The following is a 19,302-nucleotide window of genomic DNA, read 5'->3' as shown; positions in this document are numbered from 1 at the left end:
TTGTACGAAAGCGCCTCTGCGGCCGCAATCTCTGCTGGGAGTTGTAGTTCTGTGCCCTATCACGGCCCCTCCCATTTCTGGTGCCGTCACCGGACAGAGCAGTCGGTGACAGGACAGAGCAGTCGGTGACGGGACACAGTGGTTGGTGACGGGACAGAGCGGTCAGTGACAGCCTCAAGGGCCTCAGCACCGCGCCCATGGCAGAGCCAGACCGTGAGTCGGGGATCCGGGTAGGAGGGTTGGGCCGCGCCGGGGCCTGGCTGAATGCTGCAGGCCCCGGGGCCCAAGGGCGGCCGCGGTGGGGCGGGAAGTAGGGAGCGCTTCGGGGAGTGGGATTCTGAGGGCTGTTGCTAAGCGATCTGTATCGCTAGGCTGGTGGGTTTCTGGGTCGCAGTGTGTTCAGGGTTCGTTTACCACATCCACTTGCCAAGTTGCCAATGAGCGTGTTTCTCGCACCTTGGTTGCTAAGGACCCTCGCTGCAAAGAACATAAGTTGCCCCGGTCCCGGTTGCTAAGGGTACCTGATTGTTAGAGGCAACCAGAGGATGCTGAGGGACCCCAGCTGTCCCCTCCTATGGCTTCCCCTTGTTCCGCGCCTCTCCTAAACCTACCGCCTCCACTGCACCACTGCACCTCCCTCCTAAACCTGCCTCCCAGCCAAAGCGTCTCTTCCCTTCTCTCTTCCTTCCTAAACTTCCCTCTGCCTTGTAAATCTAACCCTCCCCGCACACACACTCACACATGTCGTGTCCTTCCTAACTCCTCCTGAGTGTTCCTTCATGCCCTGAATCCCCTAGGTAGGAGGAGGAGGATCGCTTGAGCCCAGGAATTTGAGGCTGCAGTGAGCTATGATCGCACTATTGCACTCCAACCTGGGTGACATGAGCGAGACCCTTTCTCTAAAAAGTAAAAAAGAAAGAAAGTAAGTCAGGGCCAGAAACAATGGCTCATGCTTGTAATCCCAGTACTTTGGGAGGCCAAGGTGGTTGGATCGCTTGAGCCCGGGAGTTCAAGACCAGCCTGGGCAAAAGCCCCTACTTTCTCCCTCTCCTCCTAAATCTTCCTCTCCAGCCTCTCTGCCCCTCACTAATCACCTCTCCCAGCATCACTTTGCATGCGGATAAGATCTTTTCTCCATCCCCTCCCTCCCTCTGCTCCATTTTTACCACCATCCCATCCCAGTGTAACTAGGTTGGTAGGTGTTCTTGCCCCCTCACTGACCATTTGAACCCCTTTATTCCCCCCTTAATCGTTCTCCCCACTGTAACCACCTCTGCTCCCCTCCCCCAGCCTCTCACCCTCTGGAGACCCAGGCAGGGAAGGTGCAGGAGGCTCAGGTGAGATGGGGGAAAGGGTGGAGGGGAGGAGAGAGACGGACTTGTTCCACATCCCACACTGGGGGGAGGTGGCAAAGGGGAGACAGTCACCCCAGGGCCCTCGGCTCATTGCCCCAATCCCTCACACCACCCAGTGCAGCTTTCTGGGGAAAGGCAGATTCTGGGGATTGTCAGAGAAGAGTTTCCAGCCTCAAGTCCAGGCCTGTCCTCCCAAACTTTCCTTCTTCCTTGCCACTGCCTGCCATCCCTTCTGAACCACATTTGTCCTGGGACTGGAAGAGACAGGTGTCCCATTTGGTCTTGGAACGCACAGATCTCGTGGACAAGTGATGGGAAAAAATGATCTCACAGCATGATGAAAGTAACTCAGGGGGCTAGATGCAGTGGCTTATGCCTGTAATTCCAATAACTCAGGAGACTGAGGCGTGAGGATTGCTTGAGCCCAGGAGTTTGAGGCTGCAGTGAGCTATGATTGCGTCACTGCACTCCAGCCGGGGTGAAAGAGCAAGACCCTTTCTCTAAAAAGTAAAAAAGAAAGAAAGTAACTCAGGGCCAGTGGACACAGTGGCTCATGCTTGTAATCCCAGTACTTTGGGAGGCTGAGGTAGGAGGATCGCTTGAGCCCAGGAGTTCCAGATCAGTCTGGGCAACATAGGGAGGCCCCCACCTCTACAAAAAATTTAAAAATTAGCCATGTGTAGTGGTGCATGCCTGCAGTGCCAGCTACTCGGGAGGCTGAGTTGGGGGAGGATTGCTTAAGCCCAGGAGGTTAAGGCCGTAGTGTGCCATGATTGTGCCACTACACTCCAACCGGGGCGACAGAGCAAGACACAGTCTCAAAAAAAAAAAAAAAAAGGAAGAAAAGTAAAGAAACTCAGGGCACTGTGGGAGCACAGAGAAAACTTTCTGGGTCAAAGAAGATTCCAGCCAGGCCATTCCCTGGAGGAATCCACAGGCTGGTCTAGCTGTCCGACCAAGATACAGACATAGCATAAATGAAGAGTGACTTCGAATTTTCTTAGACAAGGTGAGAAATGGTGATCCACACAACAGGTATCGCTTGTGCGAAGACCTGGGGGGCATGAAGGAGTATGATGTGTTCCATAATTGGGTGGCTGGTGGTGGTCAGCTCGTTATGGTCGTGGTTATCATTTACTGATGGCTTACTCCAGCTGGACATACTGTTTAGCGCCAAACTTGCCTCATCTCATTTCATCTTCCTGGCATCCCTGTGAAGAGAAATGCCTATCATGGCCATTTTATAGATGCAGAATTTGAGGCAGAGCTGTTAAGTCACTTATCCCCTGTCCCTGGGCTAGAGGAGCAGGGAAGGGTTTGAGTCCCCCAGCACTGGGCACACCGCCTGCCAGAGGCTGCCAGGAGAGGTGGACAGGCAGTCTTATAGGAGCTTGAAGGTCCCCGTCAGCACCTCCAGCTCTCCCTTAGGCCAAGCTGCAGACACACGCTGGGCACAGGCCTTCCACACAGCCGCACTGTGTACAGCCTGAAAGAGTGCCAGCCCACCCACACCCCCAAGATTGCCTTTCAGACATGGGGTGGTGCAGAAGCAGGCATCAGAATACTTCACAAATGCACAGTGGAGCCTTGCTAAGGATATAAGAGCCTCCTGTTAGGCCGTGGCAACTCACTTGCCTGGCCCCCAAAGCACGACCACTGTCAGAGAAAAAGGTTGAATGTTAAAAAGGATCCTCAGTCCCAAAGAGAGAGATGCGAGGATATAAAATGCAGCATTGTCCGTCACAGGGCAAAACTGGAAACAGTCCAAATGGCTGTCAGTGGATGGGTTAAATGAACTATCTTTCATCCATACAATCCAATACTATGTAGCTGCTCTGAAAAATGAGGTGAGGCCGGGCACAGTGGCTCACACCTGTAATCCCAGCACTTTGGGAGGCAGGAGGATCACTTGAGCCCAGGAGTTTGAGACCAGCCTGGGCAACATACCAAGATGCCGTCTCTTTTTTTAAAAAATTATTTTTTAAATTAGGTGGGTCTGTGGTATATTGTTCTGCCAAAAACTCAAGATGTTGTATTGTACTATGACCTATTTCTGTAAAAATAATTAGTTTTATGCAGAGAAAACTGGAGTAATTTCCATTAAGCTTAGCTAACAGTGGTTATCTTTATAAGGGTGGGCCTGGGCAATTACAAGGCGAGTGCCCCAAGTTATATGTTGTTGAAGTATACGCGAGTATAGTCAAGGTTTTTGCAGAGGTTGTCCACTCTCTCTTTCTCTCTCTCTCTGTCATTCTCATTCTTTCTCTCTCTCTCTTTTTCTTTGAGACGGAGTCTCGCTCTGTCACCCAGGCTGGAGTGCAGTGGGGTGATCTCGCTGACTGCAACCTCCACCTCCCAGGTTCAAGCAATTCTCCTGCCTCAGCCTCCTGAATAGCTGGGACTACAGACACGTGCCACCATGCCTGGCTAATTTTTTGTATTTTTATTAGAGACGGGGTTTCATCGTGTTGGCCAGGATGGTCTTGATCTCCTGACCTCGTGATCCACCCACCTCAGCCTCCCAAAGTGTTGGGATTACAGGCATGAGCCCCCGTGCTCAGCCTTTCTCTCCCTTTTTAAATAGAGACAGAGTCTCACTGTGTTGCCCAGGCTGGTCTTGAACTCCTGACCTCAAGCAATCTTCCTGCCTCAGCCTCCCAAAGTGTTGGGATTACAGGTGTGAGCCACTGCGCCCAGCCGGAGTTGCGCAATCTTAAAAAGCAATTTTTTAAATTGTCATATGTTTGGAAGGGAGGGTCTTATTCAAAAAGGCTTGGACGCAGAGCAGTGAGTGTTGGGGGAAGGGAGTTGTCTGAGGTGGTGGCTTGGTCAGAACTGCATTTTCGTGAAATCCATTGCAGGGCCCAGCTGTGGTCCAGCCTGAAGCAGGCATTCATGCTGAGGTGGAGGAGCTCCTGGAGCCCCTGCCAGGAGCCAGTCCCTGTTCTCAGGGCTGGGCACCCAGACAAAGCCCCTGCCCTTGTGGACATCCTGGCAATTCCATAGATGTCTGGGAAGACTGGAGAAACCAGAGAGAAGGGCCTTTGAAGTGGAGAGGAGTGAGCTGACCCAGACAGCCTCACATGCAGGGCAGCAGGGTGGATGGGAGGTGGAGACTGAGGCTGGGTGGCTGGGTGGTGGGGGAGGCTGGGGCAGGACCCCCGGAGAAGAGGACAGGCTGGACCAGGTGGACCCCGGGAAGGGAAAGGGGATTGGTGGACAGACCCTTAGGAGGCTAAGGGTACATGTTCTGGATCTGAAGGGCTGTGGCAGGAGGGCGAGGAGGGAGGCGGGGGCAGGAAACATCTGGCTGACGGCGGGGACAGTATGATCGCGTTGAGATGAGGCCTGGGAGGAGGATGGGCTTGGGGGAGATGCCAGGGTCCATTTGGGACATAGTAGGAGTGAGAGGCTGGGGGGCACCTAGGGCAAGGTGTCCAGGAAGCCAGGAAACCCCGGATCTGGGGGCAGAGAGATGGTATCATGAGTGCCGAGGCAGAGGCCATTGGCATGGATGAGACAGGTAACCCCAGGAAAGTGGAAAGAGAAAGCAGAGAGGCCCTGGACAGAGTCCCAGAGACCTGCCAGTCCAGAGCTGGGCTGAGGGGAGGCTTTGAGGAAGGAGAGAGAGGTCGCTGGAGAGTGGGCAGAGAGCATCTGGGGCCTTGAACAGGGGGCACATAGGTCCTTGCAGTGAGCACCGAGGCTTCGCATTGGAATCTTTCCCAGAGTGACTTGGGACATTATTCAGAGGCCCCCAGGGCTGCTGGGAAAGGACAGCAAGCCCACGCTCCAGGGGACCCGGGAAGGAAGGGAAGACCCCAGGCTGTGATAATGTTAACAGCAACTGCCAGCGCTTACTGAGCACTTCCCCCGCCGCTGCTGCCGCGCCCAGCACCCGAGCTCCCTTTCCAAGGAGTGGGACACCCAGACTTAGAAAATCAAAGTCACAGCCAGGCACAGTGGCTCACGCCTGTAATCCCAGCACTTTGGGAGGCCGAGGCAGGAGACTTGCTTGAGCCCAGGAGTTCAAGGCCACCCTGGGCAACACAGGAAGACCTTGTCTCTACAAAAAAAACAAACAAACAAAAAGATTAGCCTGGCGTGGTGGCACGCGCCTGTGGTCCCAGCTACTTGGGAGGCTGAGGTGGGAGGATCCCTTGAGCTTGGGAGGCTGAGGCTGCAGCGAGCTGTGACTGCGCCAGTGTACTCCAGCCTGGGCGACAGAGCGAGACACTGTCTCAAAAAAGAAAAGAAAAGCGAAGCCACTCACATGAGGTCGTGCTCCTGGGGACTTGCATGGCCAGGACTCCAACCCGGGCAGCCTGTCCCAGAGCCCTCCAGCTAGCCCCAGTGCAGTCTCTCCACCACCCCGCACTTCCTCAGGCCACCTTCCTGCCAGAGCCTTTTCCCCAAACCTGGTATCACCCCCTCTCCTCCCTCCCTAATCCCACCTCTCGGGCCTGGCCACTCCACCCCACCCCTTCCAGGACTCAGATTCAGACTCTGAGGGAGGAGCCACTGGTGGAGAAGCCGACAGTGAGTATCTTCCTGGAGGGACAGGGAGCAGGGTTCTGGGGGGCGGGGGGATTTCAGGGCAGGGGTGTGGGTGATACCTCCTCAACTCCATCAGGAGTGACATTCGAAGTATGTAGCAGTGGGTTGGGTACCAGTGCCAGAGCAGGCTCCTGGAGGCCCCTGGCTGGGCCAGGCCTCGTGCCTTTAGATGTGGGGAGGCTGGGGACCCCAGGGCTGGGGCCAGGGTGCTGGAGACATCCATGCCCTCTGGCTGAATGCCCGTCCTGCCGCTGTCTCTCTTCTTTCCGGTCAGTGGACTTCCTGCGGAACTTATTCTCCCAGACGCTCAGCCTGGGCAGCCAGAAGGAGCGTCTGCTGGACGAGCTGACCTTGGAAGGGGTGGCCCGGTACATGCAGAGCGAACGCTGTGAGTCCCCTGTCAGGATTGGGCCACTTTGCCCGGTTCCTGGCCCCAAGTGACCTCCCATCCCCAGCCACTTGAACCATTTATTGAAACCTTTTCTTTACAAGTAGCAAGAAACCCAACTGGAACTGGCTTAAGCCAAAAAGGAGTGTGTTGGCTGTAATCCAGCTGGAAGCATGGCTGGGTCCAGGTGCTTCCACTTTGTTAAAAATCATAACTCTCCCTGATGCTGCTTTTCTTGTGTTGGGGTAAAGGTAACTCCTGGCAGCTGCAAATGCATGTTCCACTAGCCTAGGAGCTGCCACCAAGAGAGCACCTTTTCCCAGTAGTTCAAACCAGACAGCAGAGATTGGCTCCCATTGGTCCAGGTTGAGTCACATGCCTGCCCCCATGCCTCTGATTGGCCAGACCTGGGTCGTTTCTCCATTGCTGAGTGAATTTCTGCACTTTGATTGACCAGGCCTGTTTCATAAAATGAGGATAATGATTATAGTATCTAACTCATAAGGTTATTGGGGGGGCTAAATAAATTAATATAGGACCAGGTGCAGTGGCTCATGTATGTAATTTCAGCACTTTGGGAGGCCGTGGCGGATCACTCAATGCCAGGCTTTCAAGACCAGCCTGGGCAACATAGTGAGACCCCCCCACCATCACTACAAGAAAAAAAAAAATAGCCAGATGTGGGGGCATTGCCTGTAGTTTCAGCTACTCAGGAGGCTGAGAAGGGAGGATTGTTTGAGCCCAGGAGTTGGAGGCTGCAGTGAGTTATGATGGCACCACTGCACTGCAGCCTGGGCAACACAGTGAAACCCTGACTAAAAAATAAATAAAGTAATAAAATTTTAAAAATAAATAAAAATGCAAATGCTTAGAGCAGGGCCTGGAACATAGCGAGAGCTGTGGCAGGGTGTGCCGTGGTTATTACTACAGGAGGCTTATTTCAGATGTGGGGATAGGTGTCCACTTACTGAGTCACCATGAAATTTATATTTCTTTTTCTTTTTGTTTTTTGAGATGGAGTCTTGCTCTGTTGCCCAGGCTGGAACCTCCACCTCCTGGGTTCCAGCAATTCTCCTGCCTCAGCCTCCCGAGTGGCTGGGATTACAGACGCACACCACCATGCCTGGCTAATTTTTTGTATTTTAGTAGAGACAGGGTTTCACCATGTTGCCCAGGCTGGTCTCAAACACCTGAGCTCAGGCAATCCACTCTCCTCTGCCTCCCAAAGTGCTAGGATTAGAGGCGTGAACCACCCCGCCCGGCCTGAAATTTATATTTCTTGCCACGAGTTGAGGTCACCAAAGTCTGAGAAACCAGGCCCTCAGCGGTCCTCAACTAGAACAATCGACCCTTTGTGGCTCCTGAGCAGCCTTTTGTTGAGGACGTCTTCTCCCGTGTCCCTGTCCTCCAGCTGCCACTGTCTCCCTCCTCGGGCAGCCAGGCCCGCTGCCCTGAGCCTCCCTCTCCTGTGGCAGGCGAGCAGCTGTCTGCAGCCATCTTTTACCCTGGCCAGGCCCCAAAGACAACACAGGCAGTGGCTACAAAGCATTTGTTCCTTGTGTCCTTCTGCACCTGGATTCTGGGGTAATTGGCTCATGAGGGAGCCCAGGAGGAGATAGTAATGAATAATAACAACTAATTGAGGCCGGGCGTGGTGGTTCAGGCCTATAATCCCACCATTTTGGGAGGCTGAAAGCAGGAGGATCACTTGAGTCCAGGAGGTCAAGACCAGCCTGGGCAATAAGCGAGACCCCCTCTCTGCAAAAATTTAAAGGTGAGGCTCCAACCCTCACCTCATTGCTCTAAAAATTTATTCTTCTTATTATTATTTTGAGACAGAGTCTCACTCTGTTGCCCAGGCTGGAGTGCAGTGGTGCTATCTTGGCTCACTGCAACCTCCGCCTCCCGGGTTCAAGCGATTCTCCTGCCTCAGCCTCCCGAGTAGCTGGGACTACAGGTGCCCACCACAACGCCCGGCTAATTTTTGTACTTTTAGTAGAGATGGGGTTTCACTATGTTGGCCAGGCTGGTCTTGAACTCCTGACCTCAGGTGATATGCCCCCCCTTGGCCTCCCAAAGTGCTGGGATTACAGGAGTGAGCCACCGGGCCTGGCCCTAAAAATTTCTTTTTAACCACTTAATTGAGCCTTCACTATTTGCCAGGCACTGGGCTCAGCACTTTACAAGTGTCCTGTTATTTGGTCTTCACATTATACCTGTAAGATCATTATGGAAGTGATCTGGACAGAGGAGGAAAAGGAGGCACAAAAAGGTCATGACTCAGTGTAGGGTCAAAGAGCTGCCAAGTGGCAGAGCCAGGATTTGACCCCAGGTCCCCTGAATCCAGACCACATGTAGCCACCACTGGATTCAACCAGGCCTGGCCTGATGGCATCTCAGAGCTGAAGCTCAGGGTTGAAGCTGTGGCAGGCTTTGTGCTCTGTTCACCTTTGCTGTCCTCCCTTGGACAGGGTATCCCAGAGGCACCTGATCCACAGCATGTCACACTTGTGCCTGTCTATCAGCTGATGGGCAGATGCCAGGGTACTATGGCCTGGTGGCTACTCACCAGCCACCAGCTATTTCTGCTCAGCCCAGGGTTCTTATCCTCAAATGGCCTTTTCTCAAGTCCAAGTTGGTGTAATTTCCAACAGTGGATTCTCTCTCTCTTTTTTTTTTTCCTTTTTTTGAGATGGAGTCTTGCTCTGTCACCCAGGCTAGAGTGCAATGGCATGATCTCGGCTCACTGCAACCTCCATCTCCTGGGTTCAAGTGATTCTCCTGCCTCAGCCTCCCAAGTAGCTGGGATTACAGGCACGTGCCACCACGCCTGGCTAATTTTGTATTTTCAGTAGAGACGAGGTTTCTCTATGTTGGCCAGGCTGGTCTCAAACTCTTGACCTCAGATGACCCGCCTGCCTCAGCCTCCCAAAGTTCTGGGATTACAGGCATGAGCCACTGCACCCAGCCCAACATTGGATTCTTTATCCGCTGGCTGGCTCTTCCACAGTCGATTGTGTGACTTCTTCCCCTATCTCAGCCCCAGTTTTCTCATTTATAAAATGGGGATGTTAACACCATCCCCCTCTAGATGATTGGAAGGCCCATCATGCATCTGAGATGCTTGCCCCAGGGCCTAGCGTGGAGTAAATGGTGTCAGGGGCTGTGATGGGTGGTGGTGCTATTGTAGGGACTGAGCAAACAGTGTCATATGGTGCATAACTTCCTCTCCTCCAGGTCGCAGAGTCATCTGTTTGGTGGGAGCTGGAATCTCCACATGTAAGTAACCCTACTCCCCCAGCAGCCACCCCCAAGAATTGGCGAGTCCCTCCCAAGGGCCAGGGAGGAGCCCTATCTGAGCCCTGTCCTGGGAGGGTTAGTATGGTATAGACCAACTGCTCCCTGACCCCCTCTTTCCTAGCCGCAGGCATCCCTGACTTTCGCTCTCCATCCACCGGCCTCTATGACAACCTAGAGAAGTACCATCTTCCCTACCCAGAGGCCATCTTCGAGATCAGCTATTTCAAGGTTTGTGCTCCCCCAGGAAGGGGCGTCTGTGAGGGGTGGGGATGGGGGTCACCTGGCTTCAACCCTCATCCTGCCTGGGGCATCTGGCCCTCTGGCTATCTCTCCCACAGAAACATCCAGAACCCTTCTTCGCCCTCGCCAAGGAGCTCTATCCTGGGCAGTTCAAGGTAAGATCTTTCTTTTGCAGGGGGCGAAACAGGAAGGGTTGGGGGAGGGCACGCATGGGAAGCTCCCCCCAGGGCCCTGCAGACAAATATTATGTAGCCATTAAGTACATGGGTGCTGGGCCTAGACTGCCTCGGTTCAAGTCCTGGTTCCTCATGTCTTCATCTTACGACCTTGAGCCTCCGATTTGCCTCCTATGAACTGAAGCTGATGGTACTGTCTGAAGAGGGCTGCTGCAAGGCTTAGCTGCACTAACGATGCTGTTGAGAGCCCAGGACCCTGCAGCAGGCTGCCTGGGTGCGAATCTCAGCTTTGCAGCTTACCCACCATGTGACTTTGGCAACACAATCCCCCTCCCTGCCCTTCAGTTTCCTCCTCTGTGATCTGGGGATAGCGGTGGTCTCTCCCCGACACGGCTGCTGTGATGGTTCCCTGGGGGTAAAACAGTGGCAGTGCCTAGAACAGTTCCTGGCACATAGCAGTGGCCTGTGGCTGTTCCCTACAATCATCAGCAGTGCTGTCATTCTTCCCTGCAGCCGACCATCTGTCACTACTTCATGCGCCTGCTGAAGGACAAAGGGCTACTGCTGCGCTGCTACACCCAGGTAGGCGGATGCGAGCATCCTGGGAAGAGGACGGGCGGGTGGAATGGGCATGGTGTCCTCAGCGGAGGAGCAGAGCTGCGTGCCCAAGAGCTCAGGTGGGGACTCCAGCAATGCAGGGCCAGAGTTTGGCCTACTGCCTCCTTACTGCATGACCTGCCGTGAGTCACGTCTTCTCTGCCTCAGTTTCCCCTTCTGTCAAACAGGGGCCAGAACAGGTTTGCCCTCTCAGGTCTGCAGTGCGGTGGCAGTGACCTCCTCTCAGGGCCATCCCATGTGTGAAGTGGAAGGAGCTGAAGGGACTCTGTGTGCACTATAGGTACCCCAGATTTCACATTGGTTATGAGAGAGTTTCCAAAGTGACTTCATCTGACAAAATCCATACACTATGACAGGCATCCAACAAGTAGATGTTGTGCCTTAAGGAAGGGGCATCTTTTTATACTTTTTTATGCTTTGCCCAATTATAAACATGTCTCGTACACGTCAAATGCTTAGCCAAGGGCCTCTCCCTGGGGCATTCAAGCAAGGATGGCTCACATTGTTGGCTTCTGGTTTGGAGAGTCTCACACCCCTAACAGTAAAAAAATCTTGATGGGCTGGGCACAGTGGCTCACACCTGTAATCCCAGCACTTTGGGAGGCCAAAGCGAGAGATCGCTTGAGCCCAGGAGTTTGGGACCAGCCTGGGCAACATAGGGAGACCCTGTCTCTATAAGAAATACAAAAATTAGCTGGGCAGGGTGGTGTGTGCCTGTAGCCCCAGCTACTCAGGAGGCTGAGGTAGGGGGATTGCTTGAGTTCAGGAAGTCAAGACTGCAGTGAGCCGTGATGGTGCCACTGTACTGTAGCCTGGGAGACCTGGTTTCAAAGAAACAAAAAACAAATCAAAACAACAACAAAATGTTGCTGCCTCTACCTGTCTTATGAATATGTATAGAAATGACATGATGCACTACAACAGTATTCATTCAAGCTCTAGATCACACCTCAGAACCCCAAATTATAAAACAGGTGGCTGGACGCGGTGGCTTACACCTGTAATCCCAGCACTTTGGGACGCCGAGGTGGGCAGATCACAAGGTCAGGAGTTCGAGACCAGCCTGTCCAACATCATGAAATCTCGTCTCTACTAAAAATACAAAAATTAGCCAAGTGTGGTCGTGCCTGTAACCCCAGCTACTTGGGAGGCTGAGGCAGGAGAATCGCTTGAACCTGGGAGGCGGAGGTTGTAGCGAATCGAGATTGTACCATTGCACTCCAGCCTGGGTGACACAGCGAGACTCTGTCTCAAAAAAAAAAAAAAAAAAAAAAAAAAAAAAAAAACAGAGCGTTAACATTGAAAATAAATAAGTGTTCTAGTGTTTTCTCCCTGCACCTGGCAGTTTGGCACCTGCAGCCCCGAAAGCTACCGCCAGGGGGAGGAACAACTGGCTTTAGGTTCAGATTTCTCAGGTGGGCCAGGTGCTCCCACCTGGGGCTGGTGGGAGGCAGAGGGCAGCGGAGGCTTCCTTCTTCTAAGAGGAAGAGCCCTGTGATCCCCGCACTTTGGGAGGCCAAAGTGGGAGATCGCTTCAGCCCATGAGTTCAAGACCAGCCTGGGCAACACAGGGAGACTCCAGGCTCAGAATAAACCTTCTGCCCAGAGAGTCACCATTATTCCGGGACGTGGCTCAGATATGATAACAGCTCACTTGAAGCCAAGTGCTTTCTGTGGTTGATGTCATGACACTCACCCCAAGACCCTGCTGGCCCTTGTTTGTCAGCTTCTGTCAAAGTAAATGTTCACTGAGTTGATTCCCTACTGCAGGGAGGGAGATGATGAACAAGATGGAGACACCACATACCGAGCATGTAAGATGGTCATGGTCCCTGGAACACAGTTAAGCCGGAAGGGGAGTCAGAAACAGTGTACATGTTCGGGAAGGGGGGTGCTGATGTAAACCCCATCTCTACTAAAAATACAAAAATTAGCCAGGCGTGGTGGCACATGCCTGTAGTCCTAGTTACTCAGGAGGCTGAGGCATGAGAGTTGTTTGAACCTGGGAGGTGGAGGTTGCAGTGAGCCGAGATTGCGCCACTGCACTCCAGCCTGGGTGACAGAGACTCCATCTCAAAAAAAGAAAAAAAATGACATATTGCATACAAACTATTATATAAAGGCCAGGCGCAGTGGCTCACGTCTGTAATCTCAGCACTTTGGGAGGCCGAAGTCAACGTCAGGAGATCAAGACCAGCCTGGACAACATGGCAAAACCCTGTCTCTACTAAAAATACAAAAATTAGTCGGGTGTGGTGGTGGGTGCCTGTAATCCCAGCTACTCAGGAGGCTAAGGCACAAAGTTCGCTTGAATCTGGGAGGCAGAGGCTGCAGTGAGCCGAGATCGCACCACTGTACTCCAGTACTTCATCCTGGGTGACAGAGCAAGACTACGCTCAAACAAAACAAAACAAAACAAAAACCAATATATTATATAAAGGTGGAAAAAAATGTTCCACTCTCATATTTCATGAAACCATTTTTTTTTTTTTTTGAGACAAAGTTTCGCTCTTGTTGCCCAGGCTGGAGTGCAATGGCACAATCTCGGCTCACTGCAACCTCCACTTCCCGGGTTCAAGCAATTCTCCTGCCTCAGCCTCCCATGTAGCTGGGATTACAGGCACCTGCCACCATGCCCGGCTAATTTTTTGTATTTTTAGTAGAGACGGGCTTTCATCATGTTGGCCAGGATGGTCTCAATCTCTTGACCTCGTGATCCGCCCGCTTCAGCCTCCCAAAGTGCTGGGATTACAGGCATGAGCCACCGCGCCCAGCCTCATGAAACCATTTTATTCAAACCCTGTTCTTCAACCTCAGCCACTTTTGTCACTGACCAGTTTTCGGGAACACACTATCTTTGCTCCTTTTTGAAGAACGCAGCACTTTCGAAGCTATGTATGAGGCTATTTTCTCTCAAGACACAAGTATCCATTCAAACATTTAAACAGGTGTCTTGGTCAGGGGAGGCCTTTCTGAGAAGGTGACATTTAAGCAAAGACCTGTAGGAAGAGAGGGAGAGCGCCTCAGGGTTATCTGGGGGAAGAGTGTGTTCCGGGAAAGGGATGGTCAGTGCACAGGTGCTGAGATGAGCCTGTGTTCCGCTAGTTATGAGCCTGTATTTGGTTAGTTAAGAGAGTCCCGGCCGGGCATGGTGGCTCACGCCTGTAATCCCAGCACTTTAGGAGGCCAAGGTGGGCAGATCACCTGAGGTCGGGAGTTTGAGAACAGCCTGACCAACATGGCGAAACCCCATCTCTACTAAAAATACAAAATTAGGTGGGCATGGTGGCACATGCCTGTAATCTCAGCTACTCAAGAGGCTGAGGCAGGAGAATCGCTTGAACCTGGGAGGCGGAGGTTGCAGTGAGCCAAGATTGCACCATTGCACTCCAGCCTGGGCAACAAGAGCGAAACTCCATCTCAAAAAAAAAAAAAAGAGAGAGTCCCAAGAAGCGGGATGTGAATGAGCGATGAAGAGATTGCAGGAGAGAGTGGAGGAGCCAAGGTCAGGGAGGTGACAAAGATGGATCCTATATGGCCTTGCGGGCCGCAGGGAGGGACTTGGCCTTTACTCTGAGTGAGATGGAGCCACGGGCGGGTTCTGAGCACGGGAGGGACGTGACCTGACTCAGGCGTTCCCAGGTTCCTCTGGTAGTGTCGAGGACAGACTATGGGGCAGTGAGGAGGGAGATACAGAGACTAGACAGGAGGCGGCCATGATGGTCCAAGCAGAAGAGGGTGGAGGCTGGACCAGGGCAGGGGCCACCACCCAACTATTTTTTTTTTTCTTTTTCTTTTTTTTTTTTTTTTTTTTTGAGACAGAGTCTCGCTCTGTTACCCAGGCTGGAGTGCAGTGGTGCAATCTCAGCTCACTGCAGCCTCCACCTCCAGGGCTCAAATGATCCTGCCATCTCAGCCTCCCGAGTAGCTGGGAGTACAGGCTCCTGCCACCACGCCCAGCTAATTTTTGTATTTTTAGTAGAGACGGGATTTCACCATGTTGGCCAGGCTGGTCTTGAACTCCTAGCTTTAAGTGATCCACCCACCTTGGCCTCCCAAAGTGCTGGGATTACAGCAGTGAGCCACTGCGCCCGGCCTATGACTATTTTGAAGATGGAGAACAGGTCTTGCTGATAGAGGGGCTGTGGCCATGAGAGAAAGAGCCCAGGACCACCTGATGGCTTGCAGCCCAAACACAGGCTTATTTCTGAGATGGTGGGAAGGGGGCGGGGAACGGTGCCGGGATCAGATGAGGAGTTGGTTGGAGGCTTGTGGAGGTTGAGATATGCAACAGACTGGGGAGACAGCTGGACATGGGAGTCTGGACAGAGGAACAAAAAGGTTGTGACTTGGTGCAGGGTCACCATCCGCTTGGTGAGTGGAAAGATCCCAGCTGGAGAAGCAGCATCTAGATGATGATTAAACTCAGCAGACAGGATGAGAAACTGAGGCCTGGGATGGAGTGCCCTGTCAGCATGCTCACCGTGGTCACTGCCCAAGTCCGTCAGAAGCAAAAACCCGTGCCCACAAACCTGTTGTAATGGTGCATCAACAGTGAGCCATTGCCACACGAAAGCCAGCATAAGCACCTTCCGGGGTCAATGTGAAATACGCAGGCATCTCTCTGCTACTTGCGATATTTAATGTATGGATTTCTTTTTTTTTCTTTTTTTTTTTTCTTTTTGAGATGGAGTCTCACTCTGTCGCCTAGGCTAGAGTGCAGTGGCGCGATCTCTGCTCACTGCAACCTCCGCCTCCCAGGTTCAAGCAATTCTCCTGCCTCAGCCTCCCGAGTAGCTGGGACTACAGGCACCTACCACCACGCCCGGCTAATTTTTTTATTTTTAGTAGAGACGGGGTTTCACCATCTTGGCCAGGCTGGTCTCGAACTCCTGACCTCAAATGATCCACACGCCTCGGCCTCCCAAAGTGCTGGGATTACAGGCGTGAGCCACCGCGCCCAGCCTAATGTATGGATTTAACTGCATTTACATATTGAAAATTACAAAGTGGCTCACAGCTGTAATCCCAGTGCTTTGGGAGGCCGAGGCATGCAGACCACTTGAGCTCAGGAGTTTGAGACCAGCCTGGGCAACGTGGTGCAATTCCGTCTCTACCAAAAATACAAACATTAGTTGGGAGAGGATGGCATACACCCTTAGTTCCAGCTACTTGGGAGGCTGAGGTGGGAGGATCTTTTGAGCCCAGGAGGTCAAGGCTGCAGTGAGCTGTGATCATGCCACTGCATTCCCGCCTGGATTACATAGATCCTGTCTTAAAAAAAAACTGGGCTGGGTACAGTGGCTCACACCTGTAATCTCAGCACTTTGGGAGGCCAAGGTGGGCAGATCACTTGAGGTCAGGAGTTCCAGACCAGCTTGGCCAATGTGACAGAACCCCATCTCTACTAAAAATACAAAAATTAGCCAGGCATTGTGGCTGGCGCCTGCAGTCCCAGCTACTCAGAAGGCTGAGGCAGGAGAATCGCTTGAACCTGAGAGGTGGAGGTTGCTGTGAGCCGGGATTGCGCCACTGCACTCTGGCCTGGGCAACAGAGAGAGACCATGTCTCAAAAGAAAAAAAAAAAGGTTTATTACATGCAATATATAAAGGTGGAAAAAAATGTTCCACTCTCATGTCTCGTGAAACCATTTTACTCAAACGTGTCACCATGTTCTTCAATCTCAGCCACTTTTTGTCACTGATCCAATTTTTGGGAACACACTATCTTTGCTCCTTTTTGAATTGTGAGGATGCAGTACTTTTGAAGCTATGTATGATGCTATTTTCTCTCAAGACACAAGTATTCATGCAGACAGGTGTCTTGGTCAGGGGAGGCCTTTCTAAGAAGGTGACATTTAAGCAAGACCTGTAGGAAGAGAGGGAGAGCGCCTGGGGTTATTTGGGGAAAGAGTGTGCTCCGGGAAAGGGATGGCCAGTGCACAGGTGCTGAGGTGAGCCTGTATTCCACTAGTTATAAGCCTGTATTTGGTCAGTTCGGAGAGTCCTGAGAAGCAGGATGTGAGTGAGTGATGAGGATGGCTCCTACAGGGCCTTGCAGGCCACAGGGAGGGACTTGGCCTTTACCCTGAGTGAGATGGGGCCACGGGCGGGTTCTGAGCACGAGAGGGGCATGACCTGACTCAGGCGTTCCCAGGCTCCTCTGGCGGTCTTGGGGACAGACTGTGGGGGCAGTGAGGAAGGAGCTACAGAGACCAGACAGGAGGCCGCCGCGATGGTCCAAGCGGGAGAGGTTGGAGGCTGGACCAGGGCAGGAGTCATCATAGCGGGGAGAAGTGGGCAGGTTATGATCTGTTTTGAAGATGCAGCAACAGGACTTCCTGACAGAGGGGCTGTGGCTGTGAGAGAAAGAGCCCAGGACCACCTGAGAGCTTGCAGCCTGGTGCTGGCTGCTTTTTTCTGAGATGGGGGGAAGGGGGCAGGGAATTGTGCTGGGGCTGCATGAGGAATTGGCTTGTGGAAGCTGAAAGGCTTGATTGACCAGAGAGCCAGCAGGACTCGGGAGTCTGGACAGAGGATGAAACTGGGGCACAAAAAGGTTGTGCATTCGTGCAGGGTCACCATCCGCTTGGTGAGCAGAAAGATCCCAGCTCTGTTCTTGTGTTAGTTTGTTGCTAATTTGTTAGATGGTGATTAAACTCACCAGACAAGATGACAAACTGAGGCCTGGGATGAAGTACTCTGTCAGGATGCTCACCGTGGTCACTGCGCAAGTCCGTCAGAGGCAAGAACCCATGCCCTTAACTGTGATGGTGCATCAATGGTGAGCCATTGTCACACAAAACCAACATAAGTATGTTCCAGGGTCAACGTGAAATACCCAGGCATCTCTCCGCTACTTGCAATATTTAATGTATAGATTTAACTACACATACATATTGAAAATGGCATATTGCTGGCTGGGCAAGGTAGCTCACGTCTGTAATCCCAGCACTTTGGGAAGCCGAGGCACACAGATCTTTTGAGCTCGGGAGTTTGAGACTATCCTGGGCAACATGGTGAAATCCTGTCTTTACCAAAAATACAAAAGTTAGCTGGGCATGGTGGTATACGCCTGTAGTTCCAGCTACTTGGGAGGCTGAGGTAGGAGGATTGCTTGAGTCTGGGAGTTCGAGGCTGCAGTGAACTCTTATCACACCACTGCATTCCAGCCTGCGTGACAGAGAGTGATCCTGTTTAAAAAAAAAAAAAAAATGGGCCAGGTGTGAGGTGGGAAGATTGCTCGAGCCCAGGAGTTCAAGACCAGCCTGGGCAACATGGTGAGACCCTGTCTCTACAAAAAATAAGAAAGTAAGCCAGATGTGGTAGCAAACATCTGTAGTTCCAGCTGCTAGGGAGACTGAGGCAGGCGGTTGGCTTGTGCCCAGGAGTTCAACGCTGCCGTGAACCGTAATCAGGCCACTGCACTCTAGCCTGGACAACAGAGCAAAACTGTTTCTAAAAAAATACAAAATATTAAAATAAAATAAAGAAATAATGCTCGCTTCGGCAGCACATATACTAAAAACTGGAATGATGCAGAGAAGATTAACATGGCCCCTGTGCAAGGATGACAGGCAAATTCGTGAAGCGTTCCATATTTTTTGGCCAGGTGTGGTGGCTCACGCATGTAATCCCAACACTTTGGGAGGCAGAGGCAGGCGAATCACAAGGTCAGGAGTTTTTGAGACCAGCCTGGCCAACGTAGTGAAACTCTGTCTCTACCAAAAATACAAAAAATTAGCCGGGCGTAGTGGCGGGCGCCTGTAATCCCAGCTACTCGGGAGGCTGGGGCAGGAGAATCACTTGAACCCGGGAGGCAGAGGTTGCAGTGAGCCGAGATCATGCCACTGCCCTCTAGCCCGGGCAACAGAGTGAGACTCAGTCTAAAAAGAAAAAAAAGAAAGGTATATTGTATGCAATATGTTATATAAATGTGGAAAAAAATGTTGCACTCTCATGTCTCATGAAAGCACTTTATTCAAACATGTCACCCTGTTCTTCAACCTCAGCCACTTTTTGTTACTGACCCAGTTTTGGGGAACACACTGTCTTTGCTCCTTTTTGAATTGTGAGGATGCAGCACTTTTTGAAGCTATGTATGATGCTATTTTCTTTTAAGATACAAGTATCCATTCAAACATTTGGATAGTTGTCTTGTTCACTCGAGTTGCTGTAATGTCCACAGCAAAAAGGCTTGTAGTTCTTTTAAATTATATACATGATATTTAGGCCGGCACAGTGGCTCACACCTGTGGTCCCAGCACTTTGGGAGGCCAAGGCAGGCGGATCACTTGAGGTCAGGAATTCGAGACCAACCTGGCCAACATGGTGAAACCCTGTCTCTACAAAAAAATACAAATATTAGCTGGGCGTGGTGGTGCACACCTGTGGTCCCAGCTACTTGGGAGGCTGAGACATGAGAATCTCTTGAACCCAGGAGGCAGAGGTTGCTGTGAACTGAGCTCATGCCATTGCACTCCAGCCTGGGTGACAGAGTGAGACCCTGTCTCACAAAATAAATAAACAAATAAATAATATTCATGATATTTATACTATACAAGAGGTTCTGAATTTGGCTTTTTTTTTTTTTTTTAAACTTAACCTCTTATCTGGAAGAGCTTTCCATCTCCACACCCACATTGCAGCTTCATGCTGCAATCTCCAC

The 19,302-nt window shown here is 51.9% G+C and overlaps 1 protein-coding gene and 1 non-coding gene across 2 annotated transcripts in view; both read left to right on the top strand.

The window, feature by feature from the left end:
- Positions 1-22: 22 nt before the first annotated feature.
- SIRT2 (sirtuin 2) overlaps positions 23-19,302 on the top strand; it is a 28,628-nt gene continuing 9,348 nt past the window's right edge. Inside the window, 8 exon segments of the mRNA XM_003270388.4 lie at positions 23-213; positions 1,291-1,337; positions 5,846-5,894; positions 6,187-6,300; positions 9,538-9,579; positions 9,722-9,828; positions 9,939-9,995; positions 10,530-10,598. Coding sequence (XP_003270436.4) covers positions 198-213; positions 1,291-1,337; positions 5,846-5,894; positions 6,187-6,300; positions 9,538-9,579; positions 9,722-9,828; positions 9,939-9,995; positions 10,530-10,598 — 501 coding nt within the window. The 5' untranslated portion in view covers positions 23-197.
- Positions 18,132-18,239, top strand: LOC115831112. Its single transcript, XR_004026646.1, has one exon. It is a non-coding gene; the product is annotated as a U6 spliceosomal RNA (small nuclear RNA).

Source organism: Nomascus leucogenys, chromosome 17, assembly GCF_006542625.1.
Source record: "Nomascus leucogenys isolate Asia chromosome 17, Asia_NLE_v1, whole genome shotgun sequence".
NCBI lineage: Eukaryota > Metazoa > Chordata > Mammalia > Primates > Hylobatidae > Nomascus > Nomascus leucogenys.
This window is presented reverse-complemented; position numbering and strand designations above follow the sequence as displayed.